A 25,438-nucleotide genomic window follows, 5' to 3' on the forward strand; every position below is an offset into this window, starting at 1 on the left:
TTGTGTAGGAAAAAAAAAAAGTTTATTTTGTAGTTTGCTATCCTACCTGGAAAATTCCCTGATCTCCTTCATGTGGTAGAGCATGTTCATTAGGAAGTCAAAATTTTAACTCACCTGTCCCACACCTTCCCTCTAGTCCTTCTTAGTAATTCCACCCCCCCAAATCCCCCCACCCCAATCACTGTCTCCTGGGAGAAATCATTATTTGTGGTCTCTCCTCACCTGTCCCTGCCCAGCTCAAACTCCTTGCACCTGCTGCAGCCCTGCCTGACAGGGTGTATAAAACTCTCTGTGTGCAGCAGGGAGCCCATGCTGCCCCTGGCACTGGGGTTAGGGGAGCAAGAGGAAGCTGAGCCGCTTTCATCTTTGGGGTTTGGAGTCAAGGTAAGGGCTTCTGAGTTGCTCTTTGGTAAAGTGAATTGATGTGTGAGCCAGGACCTGATGGTCTAAAGGTTTTCTTCTTTTGTTAGCTCTGGGGGTTTTATTGGAAAAAAATAGGTGGGAGGAGAAAAACACAAGTAAAGCTGTTTGCCCTTTTCTGTACTGGCCAAATAGGTGCTTAAAACAAAGCACCAAAAAAGGGACGTTGTCTAAAGCTCTTCTAATTCAGATGTTGCCATTTAAGAAGTGGTTCCCCGTTGCAGAGGGTGCATTAGGGGAAGGTGACCTCTGCAGCTGAAAACACTGGAGGACAATCTGTAATAGATGGGAAAGCACTCAAGGGTGCCTTAGGCCTTGTTTTTACAGCTCCTTGTGAGCAAAGAGCGGCATCTCCTCGGGTCAGGCGCCGAGGCAGAGTTGGCTGCGTGGACCCAGCGCTTTGGATGCTCCAACTCCCCTTTGCAGAAGCAGCAAACGCCAGAGGCGGCTGCGGGCGGCCCCTCCCGGGGGCTGCGGGTGCCGGGGAGCACGAAGCCCACCGGAGGCAGGCGGGGGCCGGCGGTCGGGCGGAGCGGGCCGGCCCCCGACACCGCCCGCCGGTGGGCGGCCCGCTCCGCTCCGCCCGTGCGGCCGCGGGGCTGGGGGAGCGCGGCGCCGAGCACCGGGCGGCGGCGGGAGCCAGGTGAGGCCGGGACACGCACGCAGCCGGCATCGCACCCCCGAGCCGCGTTCACCCCGGGGTTACGCGTTTGCAATCGATTCGTGGCTTTTTCCAGCGATGCTCGGCTGCCCGCGGGGCAGCGCATCCTCGGCGCGGCTCTTTGTTCCCGGCCGGTCCCTGCAGCCCCGGGGGATGGGGAAGGGGCAGCGGGGAGAGCGGGCGGTGCTGTTCTGCCGGGATGGGGGTCCCGGTGGGATCCCTCGGGAAGTCTTTGGGGGCCGGGGTGTGTTTGTCGCGGGGGTGGTTTGGGGGTGACCGCCGCTGTCCCTCTGTCCTGCTGCGGGCCTGGGCAGGAGGAGCCCCGGGCGGGTGCTCGCACTTGATGCCCTGCCCGGTGGGGAGAGAATGCAGTTCTGGGCTGTAAAGTCACCTGTAAATATGACTAAGGAGGACATAAGGGGAGATGGAGCTGTGCCCGGCAAGCGGGCGTGCTGGATGTAATCAAGCCTTGAGCAGCCCTAATCCCCTTCTCTGGACCCCAAGCCAGCAGGGCCGGACAAGGTGCATTTAATGTGCTCTTAAACCTTCACCTACAGGGACTCGCGATCCTCCAGCATCTCCTGTGTGCTGTTCCTGTCAGCCTTAGGTGAGGCGCTGAAATTGCGGAGCGTTTCTTGCTGGTTGGAATCCGAGTGCTGTCCCTGCGCTCCCAGGCAGGCTGGGGAGCGGCGTTTCTGTCCTTCTGCTGCTTGGAAACTGCTGCACCCTTTGGCCTCATTCTTCAGCACCCCCTCCTCCCTGGCTTAATCCCTCAGGAATTCGGTAGACCTTAGACTTTTGTGGTGCCGGGGAGCTGGCACGGGTCAGAAGCCACGGAGAACTATGCAGCTTTTGCTGGCAAATCCAAGCAGGGATTTCCATAGGTGGTCCGTGTGCCGTTCCGAACAAAGCTTGGTGGCTGGGGGAATAATGCCTAAAACATGTCATGTCTCTGGCTCCTCAAAGAACTCCAGCTGGAATGCCGAGGCTGGAAGTGGAGGTGATGTATTATGTATTAAGGTGCCTCACTGGGACTGGTGGGAAGCTGGCCATACAGAATATTAATACCTCATTTGTTTGCTTTTAAGGATGCATCCTCAAGGGTAGGCGAGGATGTGCCCCTCTGTTGTGTGCTTGTCTCGACGTAATTTTTCTCACCTGACTTTGTGCTGCTGGCTGGGGTAGAGTTGTGTCACTGCTGGGATTTCACTGAGCTGGTCGAGGTCTGCTTACCTGAAGTGTGTGCTGGAAGGGCATCAGCCCCCCCCCCAGTTCACTCGGTTGAACTGGGCAAGGACATAAAGCGAGACGAGACGATGGCATTTTCCTCGGCTCGTGCACAAAAGTAGGAGTTGGAGCTCTGCAGTGTATTATCTGCTGCCTTTTGTATTCAGCGCAAGTAATGAGGCTTGGATGGCATACATTAGCACCCTGTAACAGAGCACTTGACGGCTGGCAGTTGTTTGACTTGTATGTTTTGGCTAAATCTTCACATTAAAAGATTTGCTGCTTTTTTTTGTCCGGTTCCCTTACGAATTGTCAGTGAATTTCAATTCTCAGTGAATTTCGGAGCTGAGCACACCCAGGACTGCTCAGGCAGCCCGGGCTGGCACCACGCTTGTGCTTGAAGGTGTGAGGAGCTCTTTTCAAAGGCAAGGCAGATTTGGCTGGGGCTGACCTGTTCGTCTGCTGCTCTCTGCTTTATGATGCATGCAGAGTGTCCTCCCTGTGTCAGAGGGATTGTTAGAGCAGAGTTATTAATCCAAGGGAGTTTAAAACTTGGTGCTTGTTTTTTCCATGCTGTTTCAACAATTTGGGTATAAACATAGCCATAACTTGTCAAAGACAGAAAATAACAGCTAATTTTTTTTTTAGGAGGGGGGGAGGAAGGCGGGAAGGGAGTTGTTTTCTCTAAGCGAGCTGGCTGGGTGAAGCTCTTAAAAAGCTCTCAGAGGGAGTAGCTGCACACAGCTGGGGCAGAGGGGGAGCTTAATCCTTTGCAGCATGTCTCCACAAACCACTGGTCCATGCAAGGAACAGCTATTGAAGGAGACACATCTGCTCTGCTCTGTGCTGCTCCCCTGCAAGCCTGCCCTGCTGGAGTGGCCGTAACAGGCTGGGGCTCCTTCTGAGCTGGCTTTTGTTGGGCCCCCCAAGAGCTGATCTCAAAGAAGCCTCCAGAATTCAGAGGGGTTAATGGTTTAATAACTACTGCAAGTGCTAATTGTATGGAGCAGGCAAGCAGCCTGGCTCAGAAAGATCCAAAGGAGTCTGAGGCTGCCTCAGCTGGTGACCAATTTATATTTATTGTCCCTCGGCTTCCTGACTTCCCCACTGAGGTAGATGGTTCTTATTCTTGTGGGTAGCTCCTGGAGATGTCCAGTTTTGGCCTGTTTTCAGCCTAGCAGTTCTTTGTGTGTGTGGTTTTTTTTTTTCCCCAGTCTCCCAGGTGTTAAAAGAAAAGTTATTATTTTCCATGCTGAAGATAAAGCTCCCTGGCTGCCTGCAGTCGCGCTGCCTTTGCGGCTGGAGGAACTGCATCTCCTGGGATTTGTTGTTATTGAGTGCAGGGGAAGTAGCTGGCACTGTCTCCTGCCCTCAGTGTTGCTTCCTATTGGAAGCAAGGATTAGTTTTTCCACTGAGAGCTTGGCCAGCGCTTGGCAGCTGCCTCCAGGGCTTCAGCTCTGAGGATGCCAGGTGAAACGTGGGGACGAGGAGTTCCTGCAGTATGAAATATTGAGTTACTGCCTTCGAGCTGCTCACAGGAGAGCTCAGCCTTACTACAGAGGAGTGCTTGGGCAGGGCAGGGTGCTCCAGCCTGGCTATAAAAATAGCCAGATGGGAGGGTCGATGTGACTCGGTGCAGCTTTGCTCTGCAGCCAGGTACCTGCGGCTTCTGCATTCAGGGGGAGTGCTTCAGCAAGGTGTCAAACTCTGCTTAAGGAGATAGCCAGGTCACTGCTGTTCATACACTCTCTAATCCAGCCTCTTCCTAAAGCTAAGTAGCTCTTAAGCCCTGACTAATCTTCTTTGAAGTGTGAACCTGTGCCATTATCCTGCAGCAAGCTCTGGGCCACTATCTCCGGCTTTCACTGAGTGTGAAGGTCTCGGTTAGCTTACATCTGCCTGTTGTGGATTTCCTGAGCGAATAACTCTCCAGTATGATTTTTTTTGCCATATAGAAATGTAGGGTTATTACTAGCAGGGCTTTTCAGATTGGTAGAAACAATATGAAGCTGCCCTGAAGGAACCCAAGGAACTCTTTCATCAGGCTGGTATTGAGTGCCTGTGTTATCTACCCCCCCAGAAGGAGGAAAGGTTCCAGTAAATATGGAGTAACCTTGTTGGGAGATGAGCATTTTGGTTCTTCTGCTAACCACAGCCTGAATATTGTGGGCTATTGGCGAGCCTTGAGCTAGAAAGCTACAAAATATCTGTACAGATGTGTATATACATATGTATAATGTATATGACTGCAAGAGAAGTGCTTTTCAAGTGCAGCTGGAGTTCTGTTTGTGTTTAAGCACTGCTGAAAGCATTTGTGCCACCTAAATGCTCCTGACTTCTTCATAAGCTGTACTTAAAGCTAAACTATCTTTTAAGTAGTGAAAACCCAACTTCTTGATGTTTCAATATGCCTGCTCTTAACAGGCACTTGCTGAAGGGGTGTTGAGGTGAACGTGATTTATATTCATCTGCATGGTGAGGCAGATGCATGTGGTTAGGCACTAACAATTTAACTTGCATAATACATTCTTAGTGCTTTTTAATTACAAAAGTGCATCAAGAATTGGCCTGGGAAAAGAGCTAAATATTGTCGGTTTTCAGCTATTTTTTTAGGGAGGGGATATAGAAAATAGATGGGTAGCCACCCATCCTTCAGAGATAGAAGATGCTAAAAATAAAGTGGAAGGCGTCTAGGTTGGTGAGCTTTTTGGTGGCTTCTGCTTGTCCCTGAGCACCTGGTGTATGTGTGTGGCCTGTGATGGGGAATTATTCCAGCAGCTCAAACTGCTGGGATGAGGCTTCAGGGAGCATGGAAAAAGTGACTCAGTGTGCCCTGAAGGCTCAGCCAGATGCTGGAGCCTGCAGTGGTTAATTCTGAGCTGTGTTGCTGCACTCTGTGGGTACAAATGCAAGTGATACTTCTGGATGTGCAGTCTGGGTGGGGAAATGAGGAGTGTGGATAAATTTAGGGATTTATCCTGGTGCCCATGAGCAGTGGCACTGCACAGGGTGACCATTGCTGCTCTTTGGAAGACTGAGGGATGGTTCTGACAGCCCCAACCTCTTTCCTTATTGATATTTGTTATTCCTGCAGCCCAAAGGGAAGAACAGTTCACTTGGGAATGGTAAAATCTCACCTCATCCCACCCCCTGCCATGGCAGGGACACCTTCCACTATCCCAGGCTGCTCCAAGCCCCATCCCACCTGGCCTTGGACACTTCCAGGGATCCAGGGGCAGCCACAGCTTCTGTGGGCACCCTGTGCCAGGGCCTCATCACCCTCAGTCAATAATTTATTCCTAATATCTAATCTAAACCTAGGTGAAAAGCTATTCCTCCTTGCTCAGTCTGTCTATGCCCTTGCCCAAAGTCTCTCTCCAGCTCTCTTGGAACTACTTTAGGCACTGGAGGATGCTCCAGTGTGTCCCTGGAGCCTTCTCTTCTCCACCTTCCAACTCTTTCAGCCTGTAACAGAGGTGCTCCAGCCCTGTGATCTACTTGGTGGCTCTTCTTTGGATTTATCCGAACTCTTTCTCATGTTGGGGGCCCCAGAACTGGAGGAACAGGTGAGAGAAAGAACTTGAAGCTGCTGATGGCTGGAGACCCTTGCAGTAGGGCTTGTCGGTGCCCCTGAGCAGCTGCCAGGTCTGCTGTGACAGAGGGATGTTTGTGGTGTCATGGCACTGGTGTGAGCTCTGACTGAGGCCTTGGGTGGGATGGTCCTCGCTCTGGAGTGGCCAGGGCTGAGGCACGTGCCCAGGGGAGGTGGCTGGGAGCTGGAGCTGTGTGCCTGGAGGCAGCAGAGCTTGCCAAGGGCAGGCTGTCAGCTGGCTGCATCCCTGCTGGCCTCCAGGTTCAGTGCTCTCTTGGAAAGCCTCGGTGGTTCTGGACATGAGACGTTCTGGAAGTGCCTCCGTGGTGCAGTGCAGCACGGGCACTGTGCTGATGCTGCAGTGCTGCTCTCTGGCCTGGAGCTTCCTTGGTGGGGCCAAGGAGCTCAGCCAGGACATGGTGCAGCCCTAAAGCCTCCTGGTGTGGCTCTGGGGCTGTGTTGTCCCCCACAGACCCATCTTGTTCTCTGTGTGGGTTCCTTGGTCTCCTCCTGTGCCAATGCACAGAACAGGGCTGGCCAGGACAAACCTGAGACCTCATGGTCCTGACAAGTATCATTTTTGGACTTGGTTCAGGACCAGCAGGTTGATCCACACCATTGCTTGCAGGTCTGATGCCTGCTGGGTGGATCATTGCACTCTGTTACTAGGGAGGGGCTGGGCAGGGTCTTGGGGCTTCAGATCCTTGGAGCTCCCAGGTCCTGACCTTCAGATCAACTTGGTTTTTGTCTGGCCTCTTCAGGTAGGGTAGGCTGAGAAGAGTAAAACAGATGGGGGAATTCATTGCTTGGAATGTGTAGTGGGGGTCTGCTCACAACTGGTCATAGTCTTGGTCTCCCATTATTTAAGGCCCTGGGTCTGTGGTTGGTTCTGGGTTGTGTAATCTTGGTTCCTTTTCCCCCTTCTAGGTCTCTGGATTTGTCAGCCTCGCAGGCTTCTGGACACATCTCCTCTCAGCCATGAGGAGATCAAAAGGATTTAATATCTGTGTGCTCACCTGCAGCATCCTGCTCTTGTCCTCCAGCCTGCCGTGCCTGGCTCAGCCTCTGGAGGAGGAGGAGGATGTCACCAAGGTCCAGCATGGCCCCTGGGCAGGGAATGGGCTGGAAGATGAAAGGACAGCCATGGTGGACTTGAAAAACAATCTGGGCCCTTCTGAGCAGACAGTCTCTGAAGAGCCCTGTGCAGTGTCAGCACAGCCTTCTGGGACACCCTTGGGTGAAGCTTTCACTGCAGAAGGAGAAGCCCTCCCTGCCAGCCCGAGCCATGTTGTGCCCAGCCTGGGGGGTCACCCCTCTGCTGGGGCACTGCCTGCTGGCCATGAGGAGGAGCTGGCTCCCACTGAGCCTCAGCTGCATGAGGATGAAGCACTCAGGGCCATGCTGACCACAGCTGTGACCACGCTGAGCCCTCCAGTCCAGGAGGAGTCTGGTGGCCCCGTTGGTGAGGCCACAACCGAGGGTGGTGTGGCAGCGGAGCCCAGCTCTGCTGGCCCCTCAGCAAACCCCCTTTCTGGGACCACTGAGGAGGAGGAGGAGGAGGAAGCAGAGAGCAGCTCACGCCTCTCAGCTGTGCCCCAGCCCACACTGAGCCCCAGCTCTCCCAGCTGGGGAGCAGCAAGTGACCTCCCTGTCATCCCGAGTCCCCAGGCCGCAGGTGTGACCTCTGGGCTGGGAGTGCTGAGAGCCCGCACAGGGAGCCCCCTGAAATCCCTGGCTCCACCAACATCTGTGGCTGCCAAACCTCCCCTTGTGGCAACTGAGGCCTTCCTGGAGCCAGAAGCTGGGACAGGTGTCACACAACAGGAGCTGCCCACTACGGCTGGCACTGTCACCATCCCCCCTATGGACACTGTGCCACCTGACTGGGATGACACCAAGCTGGGGGACGTCAGTCAAGGGGGAAGCATGTCTCATGAGGAGCTGGGGACAACAGAGCCATCCCAGACCAGCCAGGAAGGTGTGGGGGAGGAAGAGGATGCCACAAGAGCAGTGCCCTCCCCAGTGTCCCCTCCAGCAGCGCCTGAGCTTGCCAAGGAGAGCAACTGCACAGTGCCATTGCAAGGGGAGGAGCTGCCAGCAACTTCCCCAGGCAGCAGCTCTGCTTCCCACCCTGGGAACCTGTCAGAGGCAGGCACAGCTGATCTTGGCTCCCTGGGAAACAGAAGTGCAGTCACAGCAGAGGAGGAGAAGAGCGTCCTTCGGTCACAGCCAGAGGCTGCTGTGGTGACAGATACCCAGCCTGAGCTCTCTCCTACTCTGGAGAGTTCATGGAAAGGTAAAACTTGCTTGTTACAGACACTTGCCTCTCATTTCTGGGATTTAAAGTGAGCTGTGCCAGCAGCCTGAGCCACTGGTGTCTTAAATGCCTTTACAAGGGTGCTCAGAGAGCTGCTGGCCCTTGTGACAGAAACCCCTGGGCTGTCTCCTTGCCCCATGGTGAAGCTGTGGCTGCCCAGTGCTTGTCCCCACTCTTTCCTGCAGGCAGAACTCCTCCTGGACAGCCTGAGGGTGTCACCTTGCCCTGCACATGCCTCCAGAGATGGCACCTTCAGTCTCATGACAGTATTCCTACTTGGGGTTTAAAATATAAAGGAAATGCTTAAAAAAAGGCAGGTCAGGTGTTGGGCATGTTTCTAGGTTGATGAGGACTTTCTAATTGCTGGGCATCTTTATTCTTCCCTCTTTGGCTGCAGATGTAAAAGGATGATTTCCCTTCATCCAAAAGACCTAATTTTTGCTGTAAAAGAAAGGAAGCTAATTGCAGGCTGGTGCTGCAACCTGACTGATTAATTTCTAGATTAATTTTTAAGCACTTGACTTGTCAGCAGGCTGCCTCTCTGCTGTTTCCCAGATGTTGGGGAAACAACACTGTCTATTAAGATTTCTGCCACAAAAATCAACCTGAGGCTGATTTTTGTGACACAAATTTTAATAGCTGAGGCTTCAGTGGGAGCTGGACACTGAAGGCTGGCCCTGCTGCTGGCCCTGTGCTCTGGAATTGTTAATTCCTGGAGTTCTATTCCTTTCCTATTGCTTCAGATGTGTGCTCTGCTGCTGTCAGCTGTCCTGTGAGCCTGCCCTGACACGTGTTCTTGCTGTAGGTGCTGCTGAGGAGGTGACAACAGCTGCCCAGGAGGCTGCTGCTGCTGTGCCAGAGGTGCCTGGTGCCACCCAGGGAGCAGGGGCTGCCAGCTTCCCTCAGGAGAACAGTGGGGAGGACACCCAGATGCTGACAGCTCCCAGTGCCACCCAGGTGCTGCTGGCAACAGGTGCTTCCTCCACAGGGAGCCCTGTGGATGCAGAAGGTAGGATTCTCCTTCAAGGACACAAGATGGGATGGTGCCTCTGGAACCAGTGTCACCCTCCAATCTCAATGCAATATCCTTATTTAAGTGACTTTTTTTTTGCTAAACTTCTGCCCTCTGCCTCTAAACCTGGGCTGCCACTGCTTTCTGCCCATGCCATGAGATCCACCACACTGGGATTTGCTAGCATATGGATTTTTTTTTTTTGCCCCAAATAAGTGGAGTAGAGTTTAAAAAAAATTCCCCAAACCAAACAAGCCCCCTGTCTGTCCTTGCTAGCAAGCTGCCTTTAGCTTTAGACACTTGAGCAATTTTTTTATTTATGTAGGGAGAGTTCTTAATTCTGGAACCCGAGGCAGTCACAGATTGCTGATGCTCAGTCCAGAGGATGAAAATGTTTCATCAGGGTTCCATGGGAGCCAGTGGTGGGGGAAAGACCCCCTCCTTCAGGAGCCTGGCAAGCCCTTGGGTGTGGAAGCCTGCAGTGATATTCACTGAGAAATGGGAGATTGTTCTCAGGCTGCTGTGGCTCATACAGAAATGCTGTAAGCAGTCATGTTCCTGGAGCTGCTGCCTGCTGGTTTGGTGTCACCTTGGCAGGTGACAGGAGTGTAGCAAGGGCTCCCTCAGCACGAGGCTGGCTTTGAGCTGGAGTGTGTTTCTGTAGTAGAGGGGACCATTGTAATGAAAATGCTGCTGGGCAGATTTTCTGGCAATTCTTATGTTGCAGGGCATCAAAAGAAGAGAAGCTGTTTGCATTGTATCTCTGAATTTAGGGTCTGTTTGTAAGGGGGAGAAGGTTCTTCTGGCAGATTCCACCAATTGAATTTGTTTCTGGGATTTAATTATAAATTCAACCAACTTTTATCTTTGTAATGAGCTGTTAGATCTGTCACTTGGCTCAGTTCTCAGCTGGTGGCTTGGTGCTCTGATCTTGCAAGCTGTGGTGATGAGTAGTCCTTAAAGCAATGGAATTAAAACATTTAGGGGTTTCCCCCTCATTAAGGGGAACCTCCTTTGCTGGCTGCCCTTGAGGAGAAAGTTTCACTACAGCAGAGTCACTTCTCAAAGGAAACAAAAGTTTGGTAACTTCTTTTGAGCTAAATTTTCATTAAGGGGTTTCTTGGGTTTTTATAAAATCTTGTTATACTGAATGGTTGCTGTGGTATTTTCAGGGTGGCAGAAAGGAAATGATGAATCTGATTCCATGTTCTTAGAAGGCTGATTTCTTATTTTATGGTATTATATTCTATTAGAGAATGCTATACTAAAATATACTAAGGAATAGAGAAAGGATACAGACAGAAGATTTAACAAGATACTAATGAAAAACCTGTGAATCTCTCCAGAGTCCTGACACAGCTGGATTGTGATTGTTTATACGAAATGTGAATTATTTTGATTTAATGGCCAATCTCCAGCCACATTCCAAAGCAGCAAAACACAGGAGAAGCAGATGAGATAATATTGTTTTCCTTTTTCTCTGAGGCTTCTCAGCTTCCCAGGAGAAGGGATTTTTCAGAAAATGTGACAGTGACAATTGCTCTTTCCTGTCTCCTGTAGATCTCACAGATGGGGTCCTGGTCACCAGTGAGAAAGCTGTCCCAGCCCCTGGTGGGATGTCTTCTACCCCAGCTGGACAGACAGAGGAGCCAGCCAGCAGAACTGTGGTCCTGGTGACTCCAGCATCAGTGGCCTCCTCTGCCAGGAGGACCAGCACAGCTGGCACCTATGGGCTGGACCGCCTGGAGTCTGAAGGTACCCGGGGGCAGGGGGCCTCCTGTGGGGTGCCAGCCCTGCCCTGACAGCCCCCAGTCTGTCTGTCTGTCTGCCTGTGTGCACATCTCACTGTTCCCAATAAAGGTGTTGGACAGCCTGTGCTCTCTCAGGAGGCGCAGGAAGCAAGCAGTGAGCAGTGTCCTGGAGGATGCCTGGAATTCCAGTGGCTCTGGTGGATGGGGGTGGGTTTTCTCCTGGCTGGGGAGCAGCAGTGGTGTTGCTGCTGCAGCAGGGTCTGGCTCTGCACACCTGTAATGCACCCACCAAAGGGGTGCTGAGGCAAAGCACATCCTGCCCTGGAGCTGGGCTGCAGCTCTGATCTGCCCTCTGTTCACCTCACCCACAATTTTCCTGCAGAGAACTGTTCCTTGCTCCTTTTCCTACTTGAACTCCTCTCTGCTTGCTCATCCATCCAGTTCTGTGCTCCAGTCTCTGGGCTGATACCACCTGGCAGGAATTAATCTTTCTGCCTGTTTTTGCTCCCCTTCCTTTATCTTGACCTTCTCTTGCCTTAGTGTTTTACTGCAAAGGTTGGCAGCTCTCCAGGGGTGGCACTGCCAGATGGTATTTCTCCTCTGAGTAGAGGTGGGGTGCTCCAGACAACAGCTCATCAGCATCTTTTCTCTGCAGGAAGCAATAACTCTCTCTCTCCTGTGGAGTTTAGAGGGCAGCAGAAGCTGGGAGTCTTCCCCACTGCATGTTCCTGGCTTGCTGCTGGCTTTGAAGCCTTCCCTGAGCTCTCTGGGGCTCCAACTGCAGCATTTTGCCCTTGCCAGGATGAATTTTGGATGTCTCTGGCAAGGCAGGGATGTGTTGCTGGTGGGAGAGTGGCAGCAGGGGAGGGAAAGGTTGTGTGTGTAGGGAAAACCTGATCCTTCAGGCTGGGAAATGAGGTCTCTGCTTAGCAAGAGCAGTGTGATTCAGGAGGCTAAAGTGTTTTATAGCCCTCTGGGATCTCCTTTAGAAGCCTGGGTTTCTGCATGGAAAGATAAGAGGGATTTCAGTTTCAGCTGAGCATTGGTCTCTCTCAATTTAATGAGACCTTCTGCACAGGCATTTAAAAAAAAATCTTTCTGCTCCAGTACAGGACTGATGCAACTTTCTTGGATTCCCTCTGCACTCTGCTTTCTCTGCTCCAGGCTCCTCTAAAGGCAGATATGGGCTGTAGCTGAAGACTTAAGTGGAATTCTGGGTTTCTTGGCTCTGTTCTCCAAGGGCCATAGGGTTCTTTGTGCTGTGTGCATTTGACAACTGGCACAGCTCTTGTGGTCTAAATCTCTTCTGCTCAGCTCAGACCTCTGTGCAGGGAGTCAGAAGGTTCCCTGGTGCTGGGGAAGATGAATCCACATCTTGTAAAATGGGACAATTACAATTATCATTTGGGGCAAGGCTTTCTGCCTGGGGATGGTGCTGGCCCAGTTTAAGCACAAAGGAACATTTTTGAGCTACAACTCTGCTCTCTCAACAATTTTTTTTGCTTAAAGGCAGTTGGGGGGCATCACATCCTCATGATGGAGTGGCATTTGGAAGCTTAGCTCCTAAAATTACAGTTCCTGCTGTTTACTCTCAGAATATCTTGATGCTGCCAGATCCAAGATGTTTGGGGGTGCTTTCCTTTAAAGCTACATGGAGCTCCAGCCCAGGACACTCAGGTTTCTGGGGGATGCTGTTGCAGGCACATGATTGGGTGCCTAATGAGGGCTCTTGGCCCTTTGGGGAGAGGCTCACTGTTGGAAGAAAGTGCAAGGAGCTGAGTGAGCTCTGCTGCCTTCAGTGGGGTCCTGCTGACTTGTCTCACTGAAGGCCTGGCTCATCATTAAATACAAACCCCTGCTGCTCAGCTCCCTCTGTTTCTTGGGGACCATCTGTGCCAAACTGCCTGTGGTTAATTGCATCTGTGTATTCACCTGCCTGGCTTGGATGCAAAAGTGTTTTAAAAATCAAATTGCACAGGCAAAATGAAAATATGTCTAGAGGAGCTTATCCTCCTCTCTGGTGGACTCTGGAGGGATGAGCTGGGTAACAAATTTCCTCCTGCCTTGGCTCCTTGGTGAGCTTGGTTCTACTTTGCCCTTCCTAGTCAGAGAAATCCTGTAAAGGGATTATAGGATATGGGGACAGGACACAGCAGAGGATAAGCTTGTCTGGGGGAATTGATTGTGTTTTGTCTCTGTGCCTAGGGTTTGTATGTCTCTCTAGCAAGCTGAGCACTGCAGCTTTCTCTGTAGGACTTCTGGGTGCAAAGAGCTACTGGTGTTGAGTTTGTGAGGTCTGCAGGACAAGGTGAAGAGATGAGAATCTGACTCCATGTTCTCAGAAGGCTGATTTATTATTTTATGATATTGTATTATATTAAAGAATGCTATCCTAAAACTATGCTAAAGAAAAAGATAGACAGAAGGCTTAACAAGAATGAGAATGAAAACTTGTGACTGACTCCTCAGTCTGACACAGCTGCTGGTGATTGGTCATTAAGTAAAAACAATTCACATGGAACCAATCAAACAATGACCAGTGGGTAAACAATCTCCAGACCACAGTCCAAAGCAGCAAACACAGGAGAAGCAATCAGATAATTATTGTTTTCATTCTTTTCTGAGGCTTCCCAGGAGAAGAAATCCTGGCAGAGGGATTTTTCAGAAAATATGACAGTGACACTACTGGCTCAGCTGCCTTAGGACCACGATGGGAGCCTCCCAACACACTTCAAAAAGTGACTTTTTGGAAAGAAACCAGCTTGCTGTTCAGCTTGGGTCCTGTGCTGTAACATCTGCCATGGTGTTGGCAGAGGTGGCTGCACATCCCCAGCGTGGCAGCCTTTGGCAGGTGGGACTTTCTGAGGTGGCAGGACACGTGCCATGCTCCATCTTCTGCAGAATCTGTGCAGTTTCCAGCTGCAACCTCCTGATAGAGCTCACCAGGCTCTGGTGCTGTCACTGTGGGTGAGGCTGAGTCTGTATCTGGCCCTGCAGACTCAAGATTTGGTTCTCTTGAGTGTCACCCCCCTGCCTGGATAGCAGAGAATTGTGGCACCACAGAGTGGGTTGGGATGGAAGTGACCTCAAAGACCTTCTCATTCCAACCCCCTGCCATGGCAGGGACACCTTCCACTACCCCAGGCTGCTCCAAGCCCTGTCCAACCCGGCCTTGGACACTGCCAGGGGCAGCCACGGCTCCTCTGGGCACCTGTGCCAGGATCTCACACTCTCCCAGGGAACAATTCCCTCTGATCCCTTGCTGGGAGTGAGCTGCTCACACAGCTCAGGGGTCAGGAGAGCTGCAGAAGGCTGTGGAGGGTGCTCAGAGCTCTGATTGAAGCAGGAGCTGCTGTGCCTGTTGTGTAGTGGCAGGAGAGCCAACAGCTCTGAAAATGGCAACTTAAAATCAGTTGCTCCAGAGGAGGAGGCTTTAACCAAGTAGCTCTTGAGTGTGGAGTGTTCCCAATTAATTAGGATGGCTCTCAGCTGGCAGAATTTGGAGTTTCATGTGCATTTGCAGCCTGCTGTGAGCTATTTTGTGTACCACAGAACAGCTTAGGTTGGGCAAAATCTTCAGGACTGAGTCCAACTTTTGACCAAACACCTCTGTGTCAACCAGACCACATCCAGTCTTTTCTTAAACACCTCCAGCCATGGTGACTCCACCACTTGCCCTGGGCAGCCCCTTCCAATGTTTAATCACCTTTTCTGTGAAGAAATTCCTCCTGAATACTTCAGAACTTGTTGCCATTTACATCAATTTATAAAGGATGCTTCAACTCCCCATTTTTCTTTTGATCTGTGGCACAGTACAAGGAACCTTCTCTTTTTTTTTTTTTTTTTCTTTTTTGGATGTGAAGGGTATTCTTCCCAGAAATTAGGGCTCTGAAGGGGATTGTTATTTGAACCTTGACTGGATGGATTAAGATCTGCCTCATTAAATCTCTACAACCCTGTTAAAAATTTAAATTAGGATGCAGAGGTGTAAATAAAACAGGCACTTAACCCAGCATGGTTAACTAGCCTGATATTATAGTTCCTCACCAGCTCTTTGGCTATCAATTAAATTGGCAAGGAGCAGAAGGCTAAAAGCACGTGCAGAATGAATTATTAAATGGTTTTGGTACACACTTCCCTCTTGCATCTTGTTTATTGCTCCCACTGAAATGGGAACTGCTCTCTGTTGACCTCTATCTTCTTCACAGCAGGTGCTGGCTCATCCCTCCTTTTCCTCTGTAGCAAAAAATGGTGAAAAAAGTGACTATTTTTTGTATCAAACTCAACTTTTTTCTTTCCTCCTCTCTCTTCTGGAAGTGTTTGATACAGACATGCACAGTTTTACAGTACAGCCTCAGCCTCACTCTGCTCATGGGCATTCCTTCCTAATCTCCAATCTAACCCTGCCCTCTGTCAGCTTGGAGCCATCCCTCTTGTCCTGTCATGCATTGGTCCAAATTCCTCTCCAGCTCTCTGGGACCCCTTTTAGGCACTGGAAGTGTCCCTGAGGTCTTCCTGGAGCCTTCTCTTCTCCATGCTCTCTGTTCCTTGTGATGTTCTGCTACTCTTCTGCCTCCAGCAGGTATTTTTTAGTCTGACCCACCTTGATCCTGTTCTGACCAAGCTTTATTTGAATTTTGAACTGTATTAGATGTTTCTAATACAGTTTTAGATGTTTAGATTTGTCCCCAAAAAAATGAGAGTTCACTTAAATATCACTTCAATGTTGTAGCTTTCCCATGCTTATCTCCAAGCTTGGACAAAAATAACAGATAAACCCCCTCAGCTGCTATTATTGCATTGTAATTGGGCTGTGTGAGTGAGAGTTTTTAATGAGTTTCTGTTTGTTTTAATCTGAGGATTAAGCAGTTTGCCCTCCTGGCCCAAGGGAGGTGGGTGTAGATAAGCAGGAACATTTTCTGCTGGAGCTGCTCATGCCTGGGGTTCCTCAGCAGCTGGGACAATGTTGCTCATGGGGCTTTTGGGGAGCTTTTGGGATGCTGCAGGAAGGGGACCAGGATGGGGAAGGAGCAGGAGATTAGACTGCAAATGAGCTGAGTGGACTCAGTCCTGTTCCCTTTGTTCCCTTTGGCTCCTCTTATTCCTCACAGGATCTGAGTTAACACCTGGGGTCTGTAGCCCATAATAACAGACCTGCTCCCCAGTATGCATCATCTGTGATGGTCCAGGCTGGGTTTGTCTAGAAAATAAACCTGAAATTATATGTTTTCTTAACTCTTGGCCTGTTGGTTGTTCTGTTCCCAGGCAGTGGGGTTGAATTGAATGCTTCTGGAAGAAAACACCAACAGCTTTTTCCAATGAAAATGGAATTTCTGTCTCTGCTGGTGTTTTTTGTGGTTGGGGTTTTTTTTTGGTTGTTTGGGGCCTTTTTTGTGGTTTAGAAAAAAAGTCCTATGCCCACAGCCCTTTTCCTGGGGAAGACTTTTGTTAAGAGATGTTGTAAACTCTTTATCTGCCTTCATCTGTCTTGTTCTGTCCTGTCCACTCACAGGTCGTGGTCATTAAATCTGCACTGATTTGACTGCCCCTCACTTGATAAATCACCACTTTCTTGTCTTTATTTTTGTACTGATTGGTCCAACACCTGTACAGCCAGGGGCAGAGGAGCTGTTCTGCAGCAAGCCAGGGAGTGAAATGGTTCTAGCCCATGCAGTGTGTTCTGCAGCACTTTGGGTGTGGTTTTTTCCCCTTTAAAATAGTTTTGTGTTGCTAAACTGAGTCTCTAGCCTGGCTCAGTGTGAGAGCAATTTTGGGGTGAATGCTGCTGGAGATACAGTTTGTTTTTGTTTTAGGAGGAAATCCTTGAATTTGGATAAGAGAAAACAACCTTAAGTTCCACCAAGGAAGATTTAGGTTGGGTATTAGGGCAAAATCTAATCAGAGAATGGGTGGTGGTGGAGTCACCAGCCCTGGAGGGATCTAAGAGATGTGTGGATGTGGCACTTGGGGACATGGGTTAGGGTGGCCTTGGCAGTGCTGGGAGAGTGTTGGGCTCAATGATTTGAGAGCTTTTCCACCCTCAATGATTCTGTGATGTGTAAATCTCTTCTGTGGGAAGGGTTATGCCCTCCTGCTTTGTGTGTAGGGTCTGACCCAACCAGGTTTCCTCCCAACATCCTTTCCCTGTCTCTGTTCAATTGCCCAGATGAAACTTCCCAAAAGATTGATTTTTCCAGAGCACAGACAGCACCACATCCTGCAAATCCCTTGGATGGCTTTGCAGTGCAGGTGACTGGGCTTGCAGAACCCATCCCAGGGGGGTTTTACTCTTATTTTTGGCAGAGTTTCTGTGCCTGGGTTGTTGCCCCACCATTGTCACGGACATCTTTTTGTGAAAATCCTTTTCTAGGGATTTTTTCTTCCTGAGAAGCTGAGAGGCTTCAGGAACAAAATGTAACCAATGGTTATCTGCTGCTGTGGAATGCAACAGGTGCATCTGGGGTTGGTCGCATGTGGTTGTTTGTAATTAATGGCCAATCACAGTCCAGCTGGTTCGGATGGAGAGCCTGAGGCAGCTGCCTTTGTTATCATTCATTCCTTTCTATTCTTAGCTTAGCCAGCCTTCTGAGATGAAACTTTTCCTTCTGTTCTTTTTAGTATAGTTTTAGTGTAATGTATATCATAAAATAATAGATCAAGCCTTCTGAAACATGGAGTCGACATTCTCCTCTCCTCCCTCACCTGAAAACCCCTGTGAGCACTGTCACACACCATGGCCCAGCACAGGAGCACTGCTTGGTGAGATCCTCTCCACCTTCCCAGCAGCTCTGTCCTTCCAGGCTGGCAAAGGCTCCTGGCAGCATTTTGGGGCTGTTGGATGGTGACATTGACTGATCACATGCAGGAAACACATTAATAATAAAAGATTTGTCCTAGAAAGGCCTCCCTGCCTTGACAATCAGCTGGGATCACAAAACCAGTGCAGAAAGTGAAGCTCAGTGGGAGAAAACACTTGGCAGAGGCTCCTTAGTGCCTCTCCCTTCTGCTCTGGCAAGAGATGGGAGCCACAGACCTCCCCGTCCCTGATCCTGTTGTTATTTACACAGCATTATTTACATATTTACATGGTGGTATTATCACACAGGGGTCACCCTGCAGCACTGAACACCACATAAAAACACAGCTTAAACTGGCAAGGATCACTGCAGTCCTCTGTGGTACCATTTAGACATCTTCATCCCCTGAGTTTGGTGTGGAGGAGGCTGGGCAGGGAAAGGACAGGGCAAATGACAGCTCCAGGTTTTGTCCTGCAGCTTCTTTCCTTTTTAGTTTTGGGTTTTGGTGGGTTTTTTGGTTGGTTGATTGGTTTTTGTTTGTTTTTTTTTTGTTTGTTTGGGTTTTTCTTTTTAAAAAGCCAAAAAACCCCATAAAATAAAATATTTTTAATAAACAAATAAAATAATTTAAAATTATAATTAATTTATTAAATTTATAATAGATAATGTTACATAATTCAATAATATAATTAGATATTATATAAATTATATAGTTATATTTTATAATTTAATGTTATATATAATATAGTATCAAATTTAATTAAATAAATTAAATAATTTTAATTAAATAAATAAAAAACATTTTTATTTTTTAAAATTTATTTGTGTTTTTTTTGTAAATTTCTTTGGGTTTTTGGTGGGGTTTGTTTGGGTTTTTTTTGGTTTTTTTGTGTGGTTTTTTTTTTGTTGTTTTTGTTGTTTTTTTGTTTGTTTGGGGTTTTGGTTTCTTTTTTTTTTTGTTTCTTGGGTTTTTTATTGCACTTGGAATTCACTTTGTCCCTCTGAGTGAATCTGTCACCTTCCACTGGGAGCCTCTGGCTGCTCAGGGCACAGCCAGATCTTTCTGCTGCTGTGTGTTCAGCCTGACAGAATGATGCTTTCCTGGCTCTCCTGAGCAATCCAAGTGTTTGCAAACATTAATGGAAAATACCTAAATATAGAAACATCATTCTTCAGTGAAGGTTTCCTCAGCTGAAAACTTGCTGTAGCTCCATTGCCTTCAGCAAGGTTATGAGCACAAGTGGCTTCAGCTCCAGCTTCTTCCAAGCCATCGCAACCCCAAAAATTGATTTTTGAGGCTTTTACCGGCTGGATGCTGCTGCTTTGCTTCAGATTCCACAAATTGTGGGTTCCTGCTGGGTCAGGGAAATGGCTCACAAGGGAGGTGTGAGGGGGTCTCAGCTCTGCCTAAGCCACAGAAATCATTGTGGTGAAAAAGCAAATCCCATCCTCTGGATCTCACCTGTGTCACTACTGGATCTAGTCAGAGTCCCTTGATAAAGCCTAGTGGTGGCTGTTTCTATAAATAAAGCTGGAAATCCTCCAAAAAACTCTGCTTAAAATGTGTTATTTTATCTCAGACTTCTTTCCTTGGGGCTCCCCTACAGCTTCCCCAGGCCACACATGACAGGACAAGGAGAAAGAGCCTCAAGCTGCACCAGGGGAGGTTTAGGTTGGATGTTAGGGAAAATGTCCTTAATAAAAGGATGGTCAGGCATTGTGCCAGGCTGCCCAGTCCCCATCCCTGGAGAGGTTTAAAAGATGTGTGGATGTGGCACTTGGGGCTTAGTACAGGATTAACAGTTGGACTCTAATCTCAGAGGGCTTTTCAAACCTAAACCATTCCATGTCACACAAAAATAGTTCACATGGAGCTGCAAATGCACATGAAACTCTGGATTCCTTCTGCATCTGCTGGGCTTTGCACTTTCCCTCCTTCCTGCATTCAGTCTTTCCCAACAGTTTTCTTTCAATCTGCTGCTGAGGCCCTTTGAAGGCCAAAAGGTGCCAGTTTGGGAGGGAAAATGTGACTTTTGTAGAAGTGTGAGGCACAAACCTCCAGCCTGAGCTTTGGCTGTGTGCTGCTCATCTCCATTTCCCACCTTATGGGAGTGCCCAGCCTTCTGCACAGTTGTGCCTCCTCTGCTGAAATCCCAATTTTGGGAAGTTGTGGTTTTTTTTTTTTTTTTTTTTTTTTGGAAGTGCAGCTTCCTCCTTGTGACCACCAAGTGGTGCTCTGCACTGCACCTTGCAGCAAGGCAAGCTGTTGGCATTTCAGGATGGGGCTTAAAAAGCTGATTTCAGATGCAGGAATGAGGCAGAGAGGAGAAGGGAGCAAGCTCAGAGCCTTTTCCTTCCCCCTTTGCAGGGGCTGTGCTGCAAGGATCTCATTATTCACAGCTCTCTGCTGTGCCTGCCTGCTGACTGATGAAGCTTGGTGATCATCAGATGTGATAAGTGGTCTCAGAACTTTCAATTTGGGTGTTCAGCTTGGCTGCCAACAGCCTTTGGAGACAGGGAGATGGCTATCTGTGGCTTCAGCACTCCATCCTGGCAGGTGTGTGTCACTTGGATTGCTAAAAATCACAAGAAGCTTCTCAAACCCTTGTCCCAGAGCAGTTTTTCAGAGATGAAAATCCAATGCCTGTTCTCTCTTGGCTGCTTTTCCCACCCAGTCTAGGGCAAAGCTCTGTTCATGTTCCTTTTCTCTGGTTTTCTGGCTGTTCAGAGTCTCTGCTGGTGAGTTTTGGGATTGTTGATAGCTGTGGTGCTCTCAGCAGAGGGAAAAGACCTACATTCACTTGTCTTTGCAGTGAGCACTCTCCAGGTGCCACTCTCAGCTTCACAGCTGTGTGTTTTGTATGAAAAGATGCATTTTGACAGAGAAAATTCTGATTTGATTCTGAATGCTGGGCACATTATAATACAGAAACTGCCTCTAAAATGCAGTGGGGATTTAAGGGGTTAGCTGCATCCCTGGGAGCTCCATTAGATACTCTGTGTGGTAGGAATGATCTTTCCAGGCACCAAAAGTCAGGCTCTAGCAGGGTGATGCAGCTAAATCCCAGCAGCAGCTCATTTGTATGGAATGCAGGAGCAGGACTGAAAGGCAGCACTGGGATTGTCTTGTCTGGTGAGCTGAGGAAAACATGCAGTGGTTGGGAGCAAATTCTTGAATTCCAGGGCAGGGAGATGCCATGGCACAGCACAGTGGATCAGTGGGTTTGTAACAGGCACTGATTTCTCATATTCCCATCTCATGTGATATCCCAAATTTTGGAAGCCGTTTAATCCAGGCTGGATTGCCACCAACCTATAGGAGGTACAACTACAGCAGAAATATTTGGGTAACAAATACAACAAATAAAGGATTTGGTTAACAAAGGGTGGTTTGTTAGTTTTTAATGCCTGGATGCAGGGTGACTACACCAGGAGGGAATTTTTCTACAGGGCTGAGCAGAGTTGGTGTAAATTAGATAAAAGTGCATAAATACTGTGTTTCAATTCTCAGCCTTGGAAAAGGAACTGTGAGAAATTCAAAGCATGCCATTGTTCCAGATATTATCTCTCCCTGGTGGGTGGCTCCATCAGCAGCTATTAAATAGCTCCAATGCAAATTCTGGCATAGGATGTCCCTGAGACTTTAATAACTATGACTTGGGGAAAAAAAAATACTGTGGGAAGGCTGGCTCTGTATTTGCCCTGCTCTAGACTTCCTTCAGCATCTGCAGCCAGTTGTGGCTGGAAATAGGAAAAACTAGGAAAAAACCCTTTGGTTTGATCCAGTACAGTGTTTCCTGTGTTGCCATTTTAGATCCTAGTGATGAAATATGGCTTAAATATTTATTTTTTCCTGTGTTAACAGTTTGTGAATAAATGGGTATGTGCTGTAGCAGAGAATTCATGGAATCACAGAATGGTTTTGGTTGAAAGGGACCTTAAAGATCATCTTGTTTCAATCCCCCCTTCCATGGGCAGGGAGACCTTGCACTGAATTCACAGGAATTTCATCAAAGTCTCATTGATCAGCTCTCCTGTGAAGTGTTGGCTATGCTGCCTTATTTCCAACTCTTTCCAAAGCCAGGTAGGATCAGGCTTGGAGCAACCTGGTCCTGAAAGCAGTGGGAAAGACTCAGTTAGAGTTAAACATAGAACCAACTCATTGCTGCCTCCAAGACTGGCGATCAGGGGAAGAGCTCTCCCTGGAGCTGTGATGGGTTAAGCAGGGAGCTCTGTAGTTACAGAAACCCAGGTGTTGTACATGTGCACAGCCTTGTTTGCACCCTGCTGCTAGGAAGCAAAAAGTTACTGCATTTCCCACTAATTTGAGAGTCTGAGACGACATCTCCTTGTTCCCCAGCGAGTTCCACTGGTGATGAGCTCCTCCAGATGAAGCCCTGTGGGTGTTTTCCTGCCAGAGAACAGGGACAGGTTCCTGCAGCTGCTCTGCTCTGGAGGAGCTCAGCCTGGTGCTCACCTGAGAGATCTGTGAACCTTCTGCTTCCCACTCCCAAAGGAACTGTTGTTCAGCTCAGAAATAAAATGATCAGACACAAGATTTCATTTAAAGCTTTGAACATCAATGTCAAGGAATCAAAACAATTCTGTTTCAAGATTCTGTTTCTCCAGGGTAAAAATTATTTCTGGGTTTGGACTCTTGCACGTTGTGGTGCTGAATCACAGGGAGATGCTGTGGGGCTAAAGTTTCCCCCATGTTAAGATGTGAAATCATCTCCTGTGTTTCCAACACGTGAATTACAACTTCAATTTAAACTGCAATTGCATAAACTCTTAACCATGAGGAGAATGTATAGTACCAGCTGCTCCCACTGTAGTGTGTCTGCTGACTCAAGTTTGCTCTCCTGTGTTGAGGTCTAGTTAAATATGTTCCCTGACACTTCTTTTCTGTCTCTCTGGCCAGAGGGCGAGGAAGAGGAAGAGGATGAAGAGGAGGAGGAGGAAGAAGAAGAGGAGGAAGAGGAAGACGAGGAGGACAAGGACCTAGACCTGATGGATGAAAGCATGGAGGGTGACACGGATCTGCCTGGCTTCACATTGCCAGGAGAGACCTCCCAGGAGCCCCTGGCTGGCCTGGAAAACCCTGTGGCCCAGCTGGCTGGGGTGTCCTACCAGGTTCCTGACACCATTGAGTGGGAGCAGCAGAACCAGGGTCTGGGTAAGAGAAAAGCCCCTTCCTTCTTCCTCTCCCCTTCACCTCTCCTGCTCTTCACTCTGCACCAGGCACTCCCTCATGCCAGCCATGGGTTGGCTCTCAAGCTAAACACAGAGCAGGTTCATTCCTGAGGAATCCCAGTTCACCAGTGACAAATGGTGACACTGGGATGTGTCCCAGGCAGCGTGACCTGACTTGTCATTTTGGGGAAAAGATGGATATTCCAATGCTGCTCGTTGATTCCCAGAGCTTAGTGTTGTCTTGCTCCAAGGTTGGACAAAAAAAAAAAACTTCTCAGGTGAGATTCCTGAGAATTTCAGTTCCCTTTGCCCAAGATGGGTTGGTACAGGGATATTTGTCCTTTGGGGACAAAGGAGTTGGGTATTTGCTCATCATCCTCTTTGCTACTTCAGAACATTTGTCTGAGTTTCACTTTTCTGACATTTTAAGAGGCCCATTTATGATCCAGCCTTGGGAAGCTGTGCTGGCAGTGTGAAGACAAACCTGCAAAGCCTCTGTAAAGCTTTACAAAATTTATTCCTGCTGTACATGCAGGCCCTGTGTTTAATGACTGTCCTTATTCCACCTAGGAGTCAGTGTTTGTATGTGGGAAGTCCTTGTGATGCAGGTCAGAGCTGCTGTGGGACAAAGGAGATCTGAGAAAGGAGCTTGTCCAGCCTGGCAAAAGCTCTGGAATAATTTCCCAGCATACTCAATTCCCAAGCCAAGCCCTGTCAAACACAGTGGGAACATTTCAGGTGAATTTGTGGGAGCTGAACCACATCTAGACAGAAGGTCTTTGTGTGTGACTATTGGAGTTAGCTGCTCTTAGAAGCCCATCAAATAAAAAAAAAAAAAATCCAAGTCTTTTATATATTGTCCATCATATACACCTATGTGATTTCTATCACTTCCCCTGAAAGCATAATTCTGATTTTACCTCTGTGATGCTGTTTCCAGCCTGATTTAGTGATCTTGGCTTCCTTAATTGAATCAAAGATTGTCTTTCAGGATCTGTGTGGGAGGTTTGATTTCCAGACCTCTGTGGGAGGGTTGGCCTTTGAAGGAGAGACTGAGTTTGCAGCAGGACTGATCCCTCCCTGTCACACTAAATCCTGCTTGAAAAGCACTCTGTTGGGTGCTGGCTGTGTCAGGGCTGTCTCACATGTCCTGCTGTCCCCCCAGGCATTGTGTGAGGGGAATAATTTGTGTCCTTAAGGGTTTCTGGTTGTCTTTGGCAAGCTGGGTGAAAGAGGTGTGTGTGGTGCTGTTGTATGTGACAATGTTTGCCATCAGCTTTGGGGTTACAGAGGAGGTTCTGTGCCAGACACAGCTCATGGTTTGTGTCTGGACTGGAGTCACAGCTGCATTTCCAGCTGCTGGAGGAAGAGGCTCAGGGCAGGAGCTGCAGGTCTGGTACAGCAGGCAGGGGAGAAAGCAGTGACCAGGGGCTGGTGCTGTTCCTCTGACCCCTGAAAGGGCTTCTTTGCAGAAGTTTGAGACAAGGAATAAACAGACTAGATGGTAAAAGGCAGGATTCTCCCCCCCAGCTTATGTTTTATTGACTTCCATGCACATTGGAGGAGGCCCTGTGCAGTGTGAGCTGGGTCAGCATCACAGTGATGGCTCTGAGCACCTGGAGCACTGGGCAGATGAGGATTTTGGTCTTCCCTGCAAGTCACCAGATCCAAGTGGCTGGGATTGCCTTTTGTTTTTAGGCTGCTGCAGCCAGTACAACACCCATGAGGGAGAGGATGAGGCTGTGGCTGAGCTGAGTTCATTTTTAGGACTTAGGTGGGGCTTTTGTGCAGTGCTGTGCTGGCAAAAAGAGAGGGGACACAGTGGGATCAGCCTCTCTGCTGGTGGCTCACCCCTCTGACTCCAGCAGGCAGACACTTGTGTAAAAAGCCTTTTAATTCTTTTCCTGTCCAGGTGACCTCAGTGGCTCTGTGCCACTGCTCCTTCCCCACCTGCAGTGTGCTGCTGCTCAGCAGTGCTCCTAAGAGAAAGGGAAATTATTTATGTTTTATAGGCACAAAGAAAATGGAGCTAGATGAGGAGATTGGAGCTGAATGATCTTTAAGATCCCTTCCAACCCAAGCCATGCATGATTCTGTGATTCTGTGAAAACCAAGGGCTTGCATGAGCTCACACTGATAACCTAAATCCATGGAAGGAGCTGAAGCCAGGGGGTGAGAGCTGATTTCCTGGGAGTGAGGGAGGAATGGCAGCTGCTTCTGCAGGGGTGTAGCCCTTCCCCTCTCCAGCTTGTGCCAGGTGAGGATTTCTGCCCTGGTTCCCAGCTCTGGACTCATGGCACACATCAGGCTGCCTCTGTGTCCATACCTGCTCCTGGCTATGGGTTTCTTGATGGAGGGGGTTTGGGAGAACAGGAAAGGTGGGGAAAAGCACAAAGTGGGTGGTTAAGAACAGAAGAAATCCCCCCCCAAAACCTGTCAGGAAGCTGGAGGAGCTGCTCCATTGTTC

General features: G+C 49.0%; 1 protein-coding gene across 2 annotated transcripts in view; it reads left to right on the forward strand.

Moving 5' to 3' along the window:
* Window positions 1-988: 988 nt before the first annotated feature.
* Window positions 989-25,438, forward strand: part of ARMH4 (armadillo like helical domain containing 4) — a 64,130-nt gene continuing 39,680 nt past the window's right edge. For both annotated transcript variants that reach the window (XM_066551810.1, XM_066551811.1), the window contains exons 1-5: window positions 989-1,063; window positions 6,829-8,197; window positions 9,024-9,227; window positions 10,791-10,985; window positions 22,700-22,954. In XM_066551810.1, coding sequence (XP_066407907.1) covers window positions 6,880-8,197; window positions 9,024-9,227; window positions 10,791-10,985; window positions 22,700-22,954 — 1,972 coding nt within the window. In that variant the 5' untranslated portion in view covers window positions 989-1,063; window positions 6,829-6,879. The remainder of the gene's footprint in view (window positions 1,064-6,828; window positions 8,198-9,023; window positions 9,228-10,790; window positions 10,986-22,699; window positions 22,955-25,438) is intronic.

This window comes from Molothrus aeneus, chromosome 6, assembly GCF_037042795.1.
Source record: "Molothrus aeneus isolate 106 chromosome 6, BPBGC_Maene_1.0, whole genome shotgun sequence".
Taxonomy (NCBI): Eukaryota; Metazoa; Chordata; class Aves; order Passeriformes; family Icteridae; genus Molothrus; species Molothrus aeneus.